Source organism: Anser cygnoides, chromosome 9 (assembly GCF_040182565.1).
Source record: "Anser cygnoides isolate HZ-2024a breed goose chromosome 9, Taihu_goose_T2T_genome, whole genome shotgun sequence".
In the NCBI taxonomy this organism is placed as follows: domain Eukaryota; kingdom Metazoa; phylum Chordata; class Aves; order Anseriformes; family Anatidae; genus Anser; species Anser cygnoides.
In genome coordinates, this window is record NC_089881.1 from 25,451,653 (window position 1) to 25,470,511 (window position 18,859).

An 18,859-nucleotide genomic window follows, 5' to 3' on the forward strand; every position below is an offset into this window, starting at 1 on the left:
TTTCCATGATAGTTAAAAAATAACATTAGAAAACAATGCCATTAATCCTGGATTACATGCAACGCGGGCAGAAGACTTAGTGGCATAAAGCAGGAAGATTAAGACACCTCGCTCTTCAACAAAATAGCAGTGGTAGAGGCTACGTGCCGTATTTTCCTGCCTGAGATTAACAAAGAGGTAATCAGGAGCTGTCCTTTCGTCTCCAATGCGGTGCATTGGCACAGCCCTAACTTCTCCTTTTGACGTGGCGGAGCCTGCTTCTGGGAAAAAACAAATAGTGGCTGAGCAATGCGATGACAAAGAAACCTCACATCTTAACAGGCATCGGGAAACAGCAAGGAGAATTGCGCGATGGCTGGTTACCGAGTAGGCATTACTCATGCAAGTTTCTGCTGGAACAGAAGCTGGAATGAGTTCACATTTTCATGTCCAACAGCAGGGACAACTATCCCCTGCCCCTCCAAACCACTCAACAGCAAATTTATTGATTGGATTTTATTTTTCCTCAAGTATTCAGTTAACCCATACGTGAAATATATAATAAATGAAGTATCAATAAACAAACTATCATTGCTTTGCATTTAAAAAGTTATTTTCCACTGAAATTCTTAAGTTAAATCACAGTAACTTTATACATCCCCTATTTAGCTGTTTTAATAAACAGCTGTATGAAACAGGGATAAAAAGGCAACCCGAAATAGGATTACTTATAGCAATAAAAAGGGAAATAATCTTTGAAGAAATAATGCAAGACCAAATTCTAACTGCATTAAAAAGTAACAAGTCATGGTTTCAATCAGCAGCCAGGCAAGCGTCTGATAATCTCGTGTGTACAGCATATAAATCTGCAAGTGAGACAAATTGCATTTTAATTTATGTACTGAAAAGGTTAACTTCTAATACCCTCTACTAGCTTAAGAAACCAGGAAAAGCGTGTTCACTCAGTACACACTGAGGCCAATAAAGGCACCCTGCACGTGGGGAGCTCACCCAGAAGCCCAGCCGTGCGGGGCTGTAACACATCTCAGAAGTGTGTGGCCTTCCACAATACTATTTGGCAAATCCCTTTTATAAATTCTTTTCCAAGACCACAGAATTTAGTCACTCATATAGGTAAGTGACTGCTGGAACACAGGGCGAGATCAGTTCACATTTCCCTATCCAACAGCAGGGATGACATTACCCCCAAAACACCCTACGCCCTATTTTGTGGGGGTTTATTTTATTGTTGTTCTGTTGTTTTTCGTTGTTGTTGTTGTTTTAATCAGTAGTGCAGGAAGTTCTAGAACATCCGGAGAGAAAAATGCTTCACTTTTAGTGTGCACTTTTGGCAGAGATTTAGATATGATCAATTGCACTCAGTTTATTTTCTTCTTATTATTATTTTAAATCTCTTCTGATGTCCGTTCAACAAAGTTATCTGAAATCAAAGGGGATGAGTTCCATGATAAGCCCACAAATGCACTGACTCATACTGACTTTTAAAAAACAGCCCTTTTGTTCGCAAAGTTATTTATTGAAGTGAATCATTATACACATATACAATGAAATATTAACTAGAATTTTATTCTGAGATCTTATTAAAGTTTTCTTCAAACAGAACAGTTTTGAATAAAAATACCTAACACACCATAGACAATTGCAAGGTACAGTCTCCTTAGCATACCCCCCTCCAGTACTTACCTAGAGCAGCAGCTTGTAAAGAAATGCAAGTCATAAAAAACCCCTTTCCATACAGTGTATGATGGCACACAGTAATTATATTCCATGAAACACAGGGGTATTGACGTATTAATGTTTTAATTAACAAGAAAATGCATAGTAATACTTTGCAATGAGCTGTATATGAGGATCCCACCAGCTTACAAGATTGATGTAAAAGCACAACAATGCATCCTGCTTTTTTTTTTTTTTAAACAGACATTACTGTTATCTAGATGTAGATTTTCATCTAAAAATAGTCACCTCGTGATACGCATTGTATCACGACATCAAATAAATACTTCTAAAGCAGTCACTGCTGTGATTCCCTATCAGGATAGGCAGAAACAGCCTAAAAAGTGGGGGGGGGGGGGGGGGAAAATCAGGAAAAAAGACTTGATATCATCCTGAAATACAGTATTAAATATTTATTTTCATATCATTTGCAAATAAGTAATGACAAATTAATGACAAAATAAATTAAAAAAAAGTAATAAATGTGGTCCCTAAGCAACTGCAATCTCAACTTTTTGTTGAGGTCATCCAAGAGCGAAGTGCACGGGAGGCAGGAGCCGACCACGACCCCGCGCTAGGCGGTCTCCTCGCCCAGGAGCAGCGGTTCCACTTCCAGCGCCACCACGCCAGGCTGCCTTTCCTCGTGCTGACGATACAGAACGAACTGCGCAGTCACCTGTTATTTTGGGGTAAGGACGTAATTAACTGGGATACAGAGACAGCACTTGCAGTACTGGCTTTCAGTGACAGACAGCAAGCCGCACAGAATAAAAGCAGCCACCCATTCAGCTCTGGCTCAGACTCTGAGCACCACAGTCCGCAGAGGAAAACTTAAAACTTGTTTCATCTAATTCACGTACTGTGGGGTATTATCCATTCTATTTAATCCTAACTGTGGAATTTTCTACATTATCATACAAGCTCTTCCAAATCTTACTTAACACTCGTTTTCAGTATTTCTTTATGACAAAATGTTTAATTATTTTATTTGCAATACTAAAGAAGGGAAGATACAGGAAAAAAATAACTTAAAACCTCAGCTTTACAGCTCAAATACAATGAGAATATCCTTTGCTATCTCTTGCCTGCAAGGGTCATAAGCACGAAATTCATCAGACGTGCAAGAGGAGCATCGTTCACCTGGGGAGCCCACGTGGGGCTGCTGGTAAGGAGGGGGAGTTAGTAAAAACTTCTTAGAGGTGGATCAACAGGGCCTGATCAGGAAACAAAATTCTCCCCCATTTGGTATTGGAAGGCAATGACAGGCCGACAGCTCTATGACTCAGTATTTAATACTGTTTTCAACACAGAATTGTGCAATTAGACATAACTGTTTATTTCTATTGTAAAACAGACCACTGGAAATACTGCTAATCTAAAAAGAATTAACAAGTACGTACTTGTCCTTTTTCGTGATGATTCCAGCTCTCAAACAAAATTACTGACTTTGAGCATATCTAGCCTTCAAAAAAATGGCGATGTGCACTTAGAAAGGATAAGAGATGCCTTACTCCTCAGAATTTCTGATTGTTGGGTTTTATACTTCACTACTGACCTGGATACCAGGCACTTGGTTTTGATAGAGACACCATTTTACAATATAAAAGTATCACGCAAATCTCTCCAGCCGTCCTTCCATAAGGGACTGTGGTGGTTTTTTTTCCGAGGGAAAATGTTTCAATAGTACGAGACGTAGGCACAGCATCTTCCAGAATAGATTTCCTAGTGACAGGACACTGATACGAACTGAGGTGTGCCCCCAGCAGCGGGCCCAGCACCCTGCCTTCGCGAGGGAACAGCACCAGTGGGCAGCGAGGTGGCAACGCTGCCTGGGTGTGAGGCACCGCCTGTGGTTCTTCCTTCCCCCCCCGGCATGGAAGCAGGCTTAAAAGTACAGGGTGTGGAAAAAAAGAAGCCATCCGTATACCTGGGTACCCCTCCGCAAAGTGCAGCGGATGCTCATCTATGTTCAGCTTTAATTGAGACTTGTTACCGCTACTACTACACGTAAAACCCCACTTTGATTTGAAACTGCATTTCTCCGGGAGGAAATCTGGCGTATAAAATTTTGCCAGGAACACTTTAGCCCAGTTAAAATAACTTGGCTGGTAGACAACACTTGTGAGAAGTCTGAGGCTAATGTACATGCTTATTGATAAAAATAAGAATTAAAAATAAAAAGCTTTCTGGGAGGCCTGGATGGAAGCAGAGGAAATTCTCTACAAATTTCTTAGGCAAAGCCCCAAGAGTTGTCCCACTTTCCCAAAGCTCTCCTGCATCCCACCTCTAAGGCCTCCCAGCTGAAGACTAGACAGGATTTCCTTCAGAGACAGCAGATCAGCACTCATTTCAAGCCCTTCTGTAGTATTACGCAGGAAACTTTAAGAAGAGAATTTAGCAAATTAGTGTTATAGCATATGTAGCTACCGCTTAAATTTCCTGCCTTTTTCTTTTTTCAAATAGGCCTTACTGGACTTGCAGCCAAACACCTCCCCAGGTCTTAAAAGCTGCACTGGTAGGAAAATCTGTTGTGGGTTGGGGATCAGATCTGCTGAACTCACACTGCAGGCTGGGGACAGGACTGGGCTGCATTAGCACTTAGCCACCAAGCTGGCAGCAGCAACACAGCTCTTAATTTTTGTAACTTACCATTCTGATGTGGAATTCACCAAGAAGTATTTCCAGAATGTTGGTGTGGTTTTTTTTTTTCTTTTTTTAGCATATGTGCTCATCTGGTTGTATTTTTAAAATAAACGCTGGACTGCCAAGACTACTTAATATAGAAACATGCTTGCTGCTCAAGTCTGTGACTTTCTGGGGGAAACTCCAAGGCCTAAGTACGCAGACAGCCCAGAGTGGAGGCGAGAACCAAGCTGACTACTCAAGACTGGTGTTTATGACAGCCACTGAACAAGTTTATCAAATCTGTTTCATTAAACCTACAAACAATTTAACGACAAATCAAATAATGCAATGTTTTTGAGACAACAGCAGGTAGCTACAGGAGTGCAGAGAAGTTTGGCTGGGAAAGTCTTGCTGACTTGTCAGGTCAGACTTACATTCTTTGCAGCGTGTAATTAAATTACAAAGCATGATGTTGTGTAGAAGTATATAATGGATTCCAAGTGCTTGCCCTGCAACTCACAAAAGGTGCTAGATAAAGAGTCGGTGTACAGCAGCTTGGCTCTTGCTGAATATACTTTGGCTATTTAGTTACAACCTGGCTACACTTAATGAAAAGAACTACCTGCAGAGGATTCGAACATCGCGCTCTGACAATAGGGTGATGTCAAACAAACAAACAAAAAAGAAAGGCAAAAATCTTAGTAAAGGGCCTTACCTGAATCTAAATACAAAGCAGAGTTGTTTGGTTTTGGTGGGGGCGAGGAGAGGAAAGAAGCAAGGGTGAAAGAGGATACTTAGAGAAAAGGACAAAGTTTTCCAGAAGAGTTGTGCTAAATTCAGTCTCTTAGACTTTTAGCAGCAGCCAACACTACATTTCCAAGGGCAGAACTGGTCAAAAACTCAGTATTCTAATACTACATATTTTAAATCCTCATGTACAAGTGAGCCATTAAATAATCATGCACAAAGTAAAGCTCTAGGGAGGTCCACCACGGAACCCTAAGATAGGCAAATATGGACTTCAGCATCTCTCCCAGATAAGGCACCCCACCCCATCAGGCACATTTAAACCTTGGCCTTCACGGTCTCTTAGAACCATAGAGTTGTTTGGGTTGGAAGGGACCTTAAAGACCATCTAATCCCAACCCCTCTGCCCTAGGCAGGGGCACTTTCCCCTAAAAACCCTTGGGAAACTCCAACCACCTTCCTCCGCAAAGCAGCGCTTGGAAGGAAACAATTACTGGAAGACAGAATCATGTCCGATTTATAATGCAAACGTGCAACGTTATGAAACTCCTTCTTAAAATGAAAAAGAGGACAACTCATACTTTACAAACAACTGCACACTTCCATTACTTACCAAAAATAACTAGCTTATTGTGAGATCAAGTAACTAGCTTTAGACACCGAGGAAACAGGATGACCACGTTATCCCGTTAAACTAAGCTGAAACCAGCCCGGTGTAATCCTGCACTGAGCAGCACTGGAGCTGCTGTTCCAGCTACGATCGGGAGTCCATTTGGTTCTAAAAATAGTCAATGCCAGCCACGGCAGACGGAAGCAAAAGAAAAAAATACCGCAGCAGACACAGAGTAAGCGAACCCTTAATCCTTCCTTGGACCTTGAGGAATGAGGGCTTATCTTCCACCTAATGAAACTCTGCACACTCTGAGGAATAAACCGTACTGGAATTAGACAATTTCTACAACGACTCCTCAAACCAGAGACTGCTGCACAAATGCTTAATTACGAGACACCTCTCTTGTAGAAATTACAACGTTTTCATTTAAGTCCTCTGTTTTTCAAAACCCGAGCGGTCCTGCTCTTTTCTTTTCTGGTCTAGGTCTAACATGACATACCGGTTTGTTAGAATTTTGATTTTCTTGCTTGGCAAGAGACAGTAATGAAGCTCTCTTTAAAAAAAAAAATAGCGTTTACTTCCATACCTTCAGGGCTTCTCAAAGCTGGAGGTCTGCTTTTGTTTTCTCTTGATTACAAATACTTCATACATTTTCAACTAACACTATATACTTGACTAGATTTCTATAAGCTCCCCAACCTAATTTGGGAGCATCTGCTTCCAATATAATTTGAACTGGAAGACTATTAGCAAGATTGGATTCAGACTCCAATCAAGAGGGAGCTGAGAAATGAATGTCATGTGCACACTGGCACTGCAGTTCCGGGGCTGGGCTCGCAGAGGGGAGAGGTTTGTGGCCAACGTAAAAGTTTTGGAGTGCATCACAGAGAGACATCTGCTAATATGCACGTAATGTACTGTAAGGGTCATCAAGATCAAATTCTAGTTTTTTTTTTCTGGTAAATAAATACTGGCAGATTTATGTTTCCAGCTGTGGAGAGGAAAAGAAACTTCCACTTCATTTGTGGAACAAAAGGCCTGAGCACTCACACCAGCCACATGGGCTGGCAACCCTGAAGCCCTGCAGTCTGTTCGTGCAAAAGAAACTACATTGTCTCAAAAGATAAAGGTTAGATTTACAAACGCAAGAAGCACAGATGCCTATTCTGAGGGACGGCACCATTTAACAGCCCATCCAAGGCGAGGGTCAGCTGTCCCATCGTCAGGCTAATTGGAGTGGCTTATGAAATCACTTTAATCAGAAAGACAAGGCTGATGCCTGGGAATCACAACTTCTTGAACTGTTCCAGGTAAATCTGGTAAAGAACTTCTTTCTAATATGGAACGGATTAACACAGTATGCTTTAGCATGGTCTTGAAATCCCTCTTCACTCCATTCCATTTCGTACTTGGAGTTAATGGAACTAAGTACCAAGATGTTTTAAGAAACAAAAGTAAAATTCTTACTGCAAGAAAGATCAGAAAGTCTCCTGTTTATACTATTTTAAATGAAAATGCAAGCTAAAGTAACAAGGCAGGTGGCTATAAACACACAATGAACAGAAGAACAGCAAATAGCACATTATCATTCACTAGGCTTCTAAAGCAAAGTACAATATTACCATAAATACTTTACTTTTAATTTCTTGATCACAGAATGCTAATGCTCAATGTAGAAAGAGCACGACTAGCAATAACTAAAACATTGTAAACATCTTACATATGTCCCCTGAATTAAGAATAAAAAAAAAGTTTAAGTTTTTGTTTAAGTTTGCTCAGAACTTCAAGAAACAGGCATACTAACCTACGTAACCGTGTAGTAGTAGGGCAGCTCTTAGCATGACTCAGTGAGCATAGCTGACGGTTTTCAGAGGCACTCACTGCATCAATGCATCTGATTTTGCCCCAAATTATACAGTTAAGGGTAGCTGCAGCATTTCCTTGTTATATGCTATTTTCTTGAAACAAAGTTTGCCAAAATCTCATTGTCTGTCTCTCACGTTAATGCACTCTTCCAACAGCACTTACAAGTCAGCCAACTTCTCAAAGCTATAATTCTATATTTACATTTAAAAACAAGCAGTCTTGGAGGTGTTCTTTGTTTTTACATTTATCAGATATCACACAGAACAACTATATTTTAGTATACTATGTATCGGCTACAACATTAAAATTAACCTGTGCAGTTCTATGATACTGTTCTATGTAGCTTTAATGTAGTTGCTTTCTATGAACTTAATGTTATAGAAATATTGTTATAGAAAACATATGAATTATTGTTCTGAAAGAAGTTAAGATTTTTTAAAACATGATTAAAAAATTCCACTTAATATCTGATCTACTTATTAACAAGCCCATCCTGAAAAACTCTAGCTGCAACTGCAAAAGGATACAAGAATGTCTAGAAACAAAACTCCAAAGCTCCCAATGAGCCACGGAAGATGGTGTAAAAAGTAGAGAGCTTGGAAAGATTTGGTAGCAGGCATCTTTAAAACAAGGCTCAGTCCATACGTACAGTTTCCCAGCATGGCTAATGCAAACAGCAGGTAAGAGGTGCCTTCTGTTGATCTTCTCCGAAACTAAATATAAAGAAATTTTACAGAAAAAAATATGTTAAAACATTCATCGCAGTAGCCAGTTATAGATAATTCTGCTATTTTGTGCTATAATATATCCAGAGACTCTCAGTCATTCTTCCTGGGCTCTGAATCCTCTGAGCTTAGTATTTTCAGCACGTATCACCAACTGCTATAGAAATTGTTACAACTCTTGGAAGCAGCTCTAGTTAACATGATATTTATTTAAGTGCAAACCTGCAAGGATAACCTGCTTCCAAATGATTTTTAGAGCAACAGACTTGCTAAGAACTATCAGTCTGTTCAGAAGAGCCCTTTGAAAATGTTGTGGTATTCCGTCTGGGATGGAAAAGGTAAAGGGGGAACAGGAATAAGCTTGGAAATTAATTAATCATTTACATACTCTGTTAGAATACCTGTATACATTTGATTATGTAAAGCCCTTAGCATTTTTTCTCCCACAGACTCTTCACTATTGGTATATTAAAAAAAAAAAAAAAGTCAGTAATGGCATCTTTGTGGAAAAGTCTAAAGCTTTAAACTAATTTTCCTCTAATTTTAGCTTTGATCCTGTAGTTGGTTATATAATGTAGAGTAGTTTGAAGAAAGAAAAGGGGAGATACCACTTGCTCATGAAACCAACCACACAAAGCATGCTTCTGCTCATGTATCTGATCAAACTGTGTAAAACTGTAAAACTTTCCCTCTTCCTGGCAAATCAGTCCTCTTCTAGCAATTAAAGACCATCATTTTTCCAAAATTCTCACCACCCTCTCCCATTCTGAATGAAAAAATAAAGCCCTTCTTTTTCTTTACCATTTTAGAGAGTCACAAAAGCCAAGAAGGCTTTTGATGTTGAGGGCTCACTGCTAGGAAGAATCCAAAATGTCAAGCAACTGAGAGTATTTTGCAAAACATACACAAGTATACTTAGCCAAAAACCTACTTACATTTTTATAAAGCTGAGGAAATCTACTTCCCAAGTAAAACACACAAGATACATAGCCACAAATGAAGCCTGACATTTCAATCATATCAAGAGAAGTCTGAAAAATAAAGGTACATATGTTTTGGCAATAACATTTTCAAGCATTTCAGAGACTCAGAGAGGCCACAGGCTATCATTCTGGACAGAACTCCTTTCAAAGCAGTTCAGGACAGCTCTTCAAATGACCAAAGAGGGCTAGAAAAGGTTTAATCTTTATCTCACAACAACGCACAGTGCTGTGTCATAGCCATGACTAAGATCAAAACCAGTGCCAGGCTTTAGGCTGTCACACTAATGTCAATCCAGTTCTTCTGCTCAAGATGCCTGAACACAATAATTCAAGCCAAAACTAAAAACTGTAGCTAGGGCTACTGAAAAAAAAAAATCATCCTGTCTAGAAAAAGCAAAATACTCATTTTTCAGTTTAAGAGAATTGTTAGTTTTCTCACTCTAGCTGTATTTTGAAAATAAGCTGCCTCCCTGCTGAGCAATGTTGCTGGATTACAATTATTTTACTGGCATTAGTACGAAGGCTGTAAAATTGCTAGAATAGCTTGTGAACTTTCCTGGTGAAGTGACAGCAGCAGCAGCAGCAGGTACAATTGTAATTTTCCACTTTTATTGATTTCACTTTTCACTGCATAGTCTCTACATGGATGTCCACATTATCTAACACAGGCAGGAAGACAACACGTATACATGTTATTTCACAAAGCAGCACATCCTAATAACCCAAGGGGCAGAATAAGCCCAAAACACAGGAAGCTGCTAAAAGAAGCTATTTTGTAACTTTATTTTGGGATGTATGGTACATACTTAAAATGTCCAAATAGCACCACATTTATGATTTCTAAGGCATTGTTAAAAACAGCATCCAAATTTCTTTAAACCTCAGAGCACACAGTCCTTTCAAGACACTTATACTGGTTTTTTGCTTGTTTGTTTTGGAACAGAAGCAGGTTAAGAACTTACGTTACTTCTTTCCAGTACTGAACTCTGGTCTTGGTTTCTTATTAGCAGCTGACAGAGTAGGACGATACACAGGGCTATACACAGCAAGATCCAGGTTACGCAGAAATTCTTCAGGTTTTTGCTGCCTAGAATGACATACAAACAAATTAGCTGAAAAATAAAAGGTAACTTTAAATTAAGAGCAGGTGTTATCTGCAATAGAAAAACGCAAATCTAAAGGTACAATTCCAAGTATCTTCTTCTCAGCAACAATGCAAGCCTAAGGAGTCCTCCTCTTTTCCTGGGCTCTGTGTCTGGTCCTGCTCACTGCGCACTGTGTCTTAATGCACCACCTGAGGGCAGCAGTGCAGGAGCAGGAGGGAGCTCCTCACAGAGGCATTGCTACTGGGACAATTTTCACACTCAGTTCATCTCTCATATAGAGTTTCATTTCCTAGTAATTTACTTTTATGTAACAGCTGATAAACAGAAAACTGCTAACAATAGAATACAACAGTTTCTTTCAACACATTGCAATTTAAAAAGGCAAAAGCATCGATATTTGAAATTTAGATTTCTTATTTATCTGAAAGATATTTTTGAATTTAAGTCCTCTGCTGGACCACTGTCTATGTCCATGGTTAGACGGATGTGAAACCTTATCTTTACATGCAGAGGCTCACATATGCAAAGATAAAGACTCCGCCTAGTAAGTCTCTATGAGATATCCTGAAAATGATAAACAATCCTACTGATCTCTCGAGCTATGCTATCTTCTGTATTTAAAAGGTACTGGTAAGCTCCTACAGTCACTGGTACCTGTGGAACAAATTGCTGTATAGCATTAGAAAGCCTGCCCTAAAGACCTGCAACCTGTACAAGAGACACAGGAAGCAATACTGCTGTTTCACAGGCTTGGAGATGCAAAATTGACCAACTTGCCTGCAGTGACAGCTCTAGAACTGGCTATGGGAAAGCCCTCTTTTATTGCTTTATTCACGATACCATTTCTCCCTCTCCAGCTACGCAAAGAGTTGAGCTGAAACAGGCACAGACAGTTATAATGCACAAGAGCCTGCATTTGTTTTCAAGAGCAAGCAGCAGGAAGGAAATATCTTCAGCGCTGACCTATCTCCAGGCTTATTATCAGTTCCATATTGAATGAATCTGCTTTATCCCTATTTAGTTTGCTGGACAGGCATCTGTTTTGCTTCAACTTTTTGTTACCTCCACTGCACCATGGGTTTTAGGTGTTTTTTGTTGTTGTTGTTTGTTTTTGTTTTGTTTAGATTGACGAAATAATGTTTTTGATTTGATACAAAGTGAACATAGCTTTCTGTCTTCCATTTCAGTAAAAACAGTAGTTCGTTTGGTAGGCTGAATACTACAACTACTGCCAGGATTTTATGAAGCAACTCAAGCAATTTCATTCCCATTAATACTTCTTAATTGTAGGTATGAAACAGGACGCATGAAGATGTCAAGATATTTTATGCTATAAGCAAATAAAGTCATGTTTTAATCAACATGAAGGAAACTGAGCCACACAAAGCAATAATGCTTACTCTCAACTTACACATATAGTTAGATAGCTGAAAGTAGGTAGTAAAACCATGGAGCAAGTTAAAATACGGAACCAGATTCCACAAAGCTACAGTATTTTTTATGTCTATATAGACTGAGAGTACTAGGAAACATGTACAGATATTTTGCGGGTAAAAGGAGGGCAGAAAGGCTGGGGGAAGAGAAAGAATAGGACTTTCACAAAAAGACTAAGAAAACTGGAAGAAATAGGCCTGACAACTCCAGGTTGAATTTGTGTACTCTATTTTTAGGTAGCTTTTCTTTAAATGCTATAGGAAACATCACAGTGAAGAATGTGCTACTTAACGGAGAATATTAATTGCTTAAAAATCTTACATTTTGTCATCTTCTGATTCTTGAGCTTATAGTATACATATTGTGAAATCATAATTATATCCATATTAACATAAGAGATGGCAGTGATGGTCTGAAAGAGAAAAATACATTTGCTTGTTCAGTATACAAAAAGTTAAAAACTTTCTGAACTTAACTGTGCTTCATAATAATAACGTGAACAACAAATACCAAGTTAGACAGCAGCAGATGAACGCGATGTAAAGCTTGTGCAATGGTGACATGCTGACACAATCACAAGCGTGTCATTTTGCAGGATGCATGGCACAAATTCCTGCCTGGGCAGACTGATAAATCCTTTCCTGCCCAGAAGCTTAAGTCCGCTCTACCCAGTTTCCCAGCACTTTGGAATCTATCAGTCTTGCTTAGTGCCTCCTGCCTCAAAAAGACAGGACTGACATTCTCTCTTCCCCCTTAACAATGAGGGAGATGAAACTGTTAGACAACATTAAGTTGTAAACTAGATGACAACTCTGTCCGCTCTTGGGTCCATCTCCAGCTTGGGAAAACTTCTGTGACTGACACGTACATCTTTCTTTCATTAAGAATTGAAAATAGAAACAGTAGACAAGAAAGTTCCAGGCACAATTAACAGATCACTGACAACTAAGGCTTCTTCCAGTGAAGCTGGAACTGTATTTTCAAATTTTAACAGATTAACAAGAAAGTTCTAGTTCAAAGAAGCTGTTAAAAAACAGTTTAACAAACAAACAAACCTCTGCAACCTTACTTTGAAGGTGAAAATTGGCTGATAATTCCCCACTTCATTCCTTACTGAATATAGCCCGGTAAGTCGCTCAAAATGCTAACTGCAAGAGCGAAATGGTTCTGGCAGTACAATGGTATCAGAGTAAATATCTGGGAAATTATAATTTGTTTTATAAATAGAATAGAATGTAAGACTATTTTCTTTCCCAGTACCTATTACACTGTGCAATATTACATTATCCTAGAGGTTAAAGAGACAGTCGAAAAGTATATATCAAAAAGTAGAAATATCAAGAGATTACCTGAATTGGGAGTTGATTTGTTAAATAGCAGCCTATGAAATTTGTAAGATCTCCAGCTATCCAACACAGCAGAAAGCCCAAAGACAGTGCTTGATCCACTTTTCCATTCTGACAGGCAATGTAAATTTGACTGGCACAAATTCCAGAAGTAATTACAAAATATTGTAAGCCAAAAATGTTTGACAAGCTTGAAAATACATTTTTCAAAATCTGAATAAAGAAAAATTAAAGCTCTTAACCACAAGAGACCCATCACAGCAATACCCCACTTATAGTTTGAATGAGAACTCGGATTCACTACCGCTCACCATGTCTTACTCTCATATAACAACACCTGAAATCACAACCTCCTTACAGCTTGTATGAGTTCTTTTTTTTGTGTGTTCTGCACTGAAGTATCATTTTCTGGACACCAGAACTATGCCATCATCATTTCATATTCCTCTGCCATAAGTACTAGCCTTTAAGATACCGAAAGAAGAAAAACACTTATTTAACACAGAAGTGCTAAGAATGAACAAAGCTCCTGTAAGAGCTGACAACTACACTTACGCTTGCAAATTGGAGAACTGTTACTCAGATTCATAACGGGGGCTATGAAGCAATCCCAAATTTGAGTCCATTAGACATGTCTTGACGAATTCCATACCCACAAACATGACACTTTTAATGTAAGGTCCCTTTTCAACTAATATTTCAGAAGCTCAACAGCTTACTAAGAGTGTTTTTATTTTGCTTGATTTCCATCGCACTTTTATAAGTTCAGTAAATTATATTTCCCTTATGGGGACAGACTTTGGAGTCAATCCCATTTTGTTTCAGGCATTCTCGTCTACTAGCAGCATTTCTGCTTTTCTTTTGCCATCTCCTACCTACGTTTGAAATCTGAACCAGTCCACCAAACAGCAACTGATTTAGCACTACCAAAGTGCTAACTCATGCTGTTTCTGACTTTTTCTGAGTCCAAACTTTGATGGCAGGAGCCAGCACAACAGTACTGGTGGCACGGCATGTGGTTTAAATAAACACCGAGCCAGTTTTTGCGGCAAGTGTGCTGCATGTGCACACATCTCAGGGTGGAGAAGATAAGAGAGAAGAGGTGATTTATTCTCATTTGCTCTAAGTGGCAGAGATTAGTGTCAAGTCAGTACAACAGAACAGTACATCAAGCTCATTTGTCAACCACCAAATATTGTTCTAAACATGAACAACGTGCTTCTCTGGCATATTATATCTGTATTATGCAGATAGAGAAACATATCCAAGATAAACTAAAAAAAGGCAGCTTGTGAAAAAGGCTTCAGGCAAGATTACTCATGTCTCAATCTGAGGACTGCCTAAGACTTTAAACTTACGGTAGTGCAGCAAACAGAAAACAGACAATGGAAATCAGTCCTATGACAACGCTCCAGTACTCCCACGCATTCTCAACACATTCTTCCAGAAGATGCCAAATCCATGGTGTTCCATTTATACACAGTCTCCTAGTCTCTATTGGGGAGATATTGAAAGCATGTGTATACAGCTGGGAAGCCATCATTTCTGGACTGAGATTCAATTTCAGAAGTTTATTTCTGCCTCCATTTTTACCCCATGCAAATCCGCAAATCCGTTTACCAATGCTGAATATCCGCTGTGAAAAGACCTCTGCATCCAGACGGATGCTTGATATCGCAGTTATTTCCAATCTCATAAATGAACCTGCCAAATTCAAAGAAATAAATATAGCCAGTGTGAATAAGACATTAACCATAAGATGCTTGATCATATTTATTGCTTACAGAAAAGAAGTTAAGACTTCCAAGAAAGAAAAATACTTTGTAGCCCATCGCATTCATTAACCCTTGACAAATATGCAACGCTCCAGATGTTTATCACTGTAGCATTTTAGCCTGAGCCTGTGTTAGAGAGAGGTGCCAGAAATCTGCTACAGGGTAAAGTAAACACAGCCATTTATTTGCACTTAAGACCAAAACTCTGATTTTCACATTCAACATTATTGCAATGAAGCAACAGTGCTTTCTTGAACAGTATCCATCCTGAACACTCTATTCGCACTTATGGAACATAAATTTAATGATCTTTTCTACGCAATTAATTTCCAGCTAATATTATGAAAGAGAAGTTATTTATTACACAGATTGCAGACAAGCTCTAAGGTCTACTTGAATATGTAGCCCAATCAGCCTAATTAGCGATTCAATATAGTGTCAGACAGCTTGTATTATTTAATACTTCAGAGGAAACAGGGAAAGCATGAGAAGCCTCATCAGGTGAATGTATGGTGTTTCCACTCCCATCCCACACAGAATGAAGCAGGTGAAGTAAAAACATAGCTTAAGTTTTGAAGCACGAGGTCTTTCTGACCTTAAAAAATATCTTCTCATAGCTAATTATAATAATTCTGGATATTTATTGTTATTCCTATTGAAATATCCATCCTATTGGACATCTTATTTTTTTTCCTAAAAGGCTAACCACTATAAAATTGAAGAAAAAATTTTTAGCAAAAATGCAGAATTATCTGTGACTATTCCTTGAGATTTACTGCTGACAAAAAAAAAAAAAAAGCTGCTTTCCCATTCGCTGTGATGATACTTAGGTTCTCCGAGGGTTAATAATTTCCCATGCAGAGAAGTCTCAAATCAACTAGCTATGAAAAAAAAGCCACAGCATATTTAAAAAATTAAATATATATATATATATGTATTGTATTAATAGGTTCACCTGTTTAGTACTTAAAGCCAGATGTCAAATCAGTGACAAAAAAGGCAACGAGAATTTTTAAGACCATTTGGGAACAACTCAGAAGCACAGCAAGTTCAGAAACCAGGAAGAAGTAACACTGAGGCGTAAGGGCATCCTCCTAGAAGCGACTAAATATCTTGAGGACAACAGTCCCCAAAGGCCTCATGTTTGTGGCAGGAATTTTGATGTTTGTAACACCACGTGCGTGGGAACGGGACAGGGCTTGGAAGGGCTCAGCTTTCTACCCTTCCTACAACACAACATGTTGGAGCCACTCTCATTATGCAAACTACGTTCAAGCCTCGATGAAGGTTCACAGCGTTAGTTTTCGTAGAGCATCATTCACTGGGATGTTAGGACTCACTTTGCTAATCATCAGGAAATCTTTTTTCTTTCCAGACTTCAAGTATCTGCGGCGCTGAAACAAGTTTTCTGCAGAAACTGGCTGCCTCTCAAGAGAGCTGTCATCATGGGACCTAAACCACATAAAAAATAAAAGAGAACATGTTTTCATACACTGAGAATTCATCTTAGTCTATTAGATATATTTAGCTTATACTGGAGAAGTTATTAGACTTTGTAGTCATCTCTGAAAATATTTTTTAAAGTTAAAAAAATTTATCTATGAGTAATGTTTAAAGTAAGCTTCCCATTCCGGTACTCTGAAGCTGAACAGGGTGTTACCATCCACTAAAGAGGAGAAACGAAGTACACACGCTACTTTGGCAGGTTTTAGGCCACAAGCTTTCAACTATCTATAAACACTGTAACAATAAACACGCAAATTTTATTAGGTTTCAGAAAACACCTCAACTTCATCCCAAAACGCCCCTTTCAATATATGCAAAACATATTAGACATTAAAAAAAAAAAAAAAAAAAAGGTTGAATGTGGTATTTAAAACTATGCCTGAATGTCATGACTGCAGTTTGACTCATGCATTAAAAGTTCTCTTAAAAAAAATTCACAGACTATGGGGTAAAAAGTCTAAATGAGGCAATTCAGACTCAGCCACCTGACTTAGGCTATACCCTGCTCCAAAACCCTGCAGCTGTTACAGAAAACCAAACAGTTTAAGAAGTGGTAGGAGTTCGGCCACTTACACTTCCCAGATGACTGCAGACTTGTGCGTTGGCCTCCTGCCACACGCTGCACTTAACACATTTAAAGCACGTGGATATTCTCGGGTTGCTATTCCTTAACATCTATACAGCAGGATAACTTCTGTGCTGCCGGCCCTTGAGACTATACTTTTAGTCTTAAAATAATTGTGTGGTTTTTTGTTTTTTAATCCCCAGCAAAATACTGTGCCCCTATACCAAGAACAATTTCATCCGTGGGTAGAACAACGGGATGCTGTCAACTAAACGCATCTGCCACAAAGCCCTTCTTACTTCTCTTTTGTTGCATGAAATGCTTTGCACCTGAAAACAGGATGAGTTTGCCATGACATTTCTTTTCTTCCTATAGAGTTGGTGAGAAAGGAAAATAAAAGGTGAGTTATGTCCCTGTAAAAATTTCACACGTGCAACCCCATTCTTAGATTACTGCCCAAACAGTATTTTCTAGCATTTGAAAAAGTTGTAGTAAAGGTATTATTTATTATTTTCAATGAAGCGTTAGCCCAGAAGCTTGACGTCATACCTTTCTGAAAAGGCTTGGTGTTTGTCTAGCTAGAAATAAGACCACTGTGGTTTCGGATATTTAGTTATAAGGAATCAGTAGCTTGAGACTTTGCTTTGGACAACTTTCTTACTTTAATCCCCTATTACGGAATAAAGATGCCTGAACAGAAATAAGTAGTATCTTAAGAGTGAAGTCCTCTTCATTACGAACAGCTCCACGGTGCGGAGGAGGCAGAACATGCTTCTCCTGTAAGTCTGGAGACTTGCCACAGCCGCTCTGCCCCTCCAGCAGCCAAGCTGCTGCAAATACCCGTGTGCTCCGACCACGGCAAGCGCTGGGGGGGCAAGTAACGGGGTCGCTGCCAGTAACGCGTAACGATGTCGGGTATATGTGTGTGCAGCTGGCACTTTTGCAAGTTCCTTAGATAGCAGCTGGTAACAGCCTGAAATCCGAAAGGATGCTCAGTTGTGTAGTGTTCATAATTTAATTAGTAGTGTGGGTAAAAAAGAAAATTAAAAAAAAAGTGAGTTAAGCTAAGGAGTAACTGGGAGCTCCTTCACGCGCTTCCCAGCATTAAGCCGTTCATCTGCCCCTGGCTCTAGCTCTTCTCTGAGGGCATCTTCCCACAGCCCCAGCTGTGAATATTGCATTCCCAGCGCTGATGATAAAGCACGGCCAAACCGACCCCACAAACCGAGTCCAGTTCTCACAGAAAGCTCCCAGCTTATCAAAGAAAGAAGAAAAATGAGAGACAAAGAAGCGCCGTCCCAAAGAAGCGCCCAGCCCCAGCCCGACCGCCTCGGGCAGCCGCAGCCGCAGCCCTCCCCGTGCCCGGCCCGGGCCGAGGGGAACAGCCGGGGCCGGGCAGCTCGGGGGGGGGGGCGAACAGCAGCGACAGCGGGACAGCAGCGACAGCGGGACGGCCGCCACCGGAGGGGACAGCCCCGGGTGCCGGTGCTGCTGCAGGCGCCCCCCGCCCCGCGTAATGGCGGCCCCGCGGGGAGGCCGGGACCGGGACGGGGCCGTGAGGGAGGCGCGGCGAGGACGCGAAGCGGGGCGGACACCGACCTGGCCACGGCTGCTGCTGCTGCTCCGCGGATCCAGCTCGGGCTCGGCCGGCCCCGCTCCGAGGGCCCCCGGCACCCAGCGGAGGCAGGCAGGCAGGCAGGCAGGCGGCCGCCCGGCCCTGCCGGGGTGACGGGGAGGCAGGCGGGCAGGGGGCCCGCCCGCACCGCGCCGCCCCTCGCCGCCATCAGCAGCCGCAGCGGCGGGGCCCGGGCGCCCTCTGCGGGCGGCTGCCGGGGCTGCGGAGCTGCCTGCA

General features: G+C 40.5%; 1 protein-coding gene across 3 annotated transcripts; it reads right to left on the minus strand.

Annotated features, from left to right (window-relative positions):
• Positions 1–1,495: 1,495 nt before the first annotated feature.
• On the minus strand, positions 1,496–18,779 carry SLC66A1L (solute carrier family 66 member 1 like). 3 transcript variants are annotated; one of them, XM_048059428.2, is made up of 10 exons: positions 18,607–18,779; positions 16,277–16,388; positions 14,782–14,865; positions 14,520–14,655; positions 13,165–13,294; positions 12,137–12,227; positions 10,238–10,362; positions 9,228–9,323; positions 8,095–8,280; positions 1,496–2,392 (listed from the first exon to the last, which is right to left on the minus strand). In XM_048059428.2, the coding sequence occupies exons 3-10, from the start codon at positions 14,855–14,857 to the stop codon at positions 2,291–2,293; spliced, it is 942 nt and encodes a 313-aa protein (XP_047915385.2). In that variant the 5' UTR covers positions 14,858–14,865; positions 16,277–16,388; positions 18,607–18,779; the 3' UTR covers positions 1,496–2,290. The 3 variants fall into 3 exon arrangements, with proteins under 3 accessions (XP_047915385.2, XP_047915384.2, XP_047915383.2); XM_048059427.2 differs by having other exon boundaries at positions 14,755–14,865; XM_048059426.2 differs by having other exon boundaries at positions 14,520–14,865.
• Between the last annotated feature and the right edge of the window lie 80 nt (positions 18,780–18,859).

Coding starts and splice junctions, on each gene's coding strand:
- SLC66A1L (XM_048059426.2), bottom strand. CDS start 14,857: ATGAGATTGGAAATAACTGCGATATCAAGCATCCGTCTGGATGCAGAG. Junction 10,363..12,136: donor GAATCAGAAGATGACAAAAT/GTAAGATTTTTA, acceptor ATGTCATTCTAG/GCAGCAAAAACCTGAAGAAT. Junction 2,393..8,094: donor TTTTGTTTCTAGACATTCTT/GTATCCTTTTGC, acceptor CCAAAATAACAG/GTGACTGCGCAGTTCGTTCT.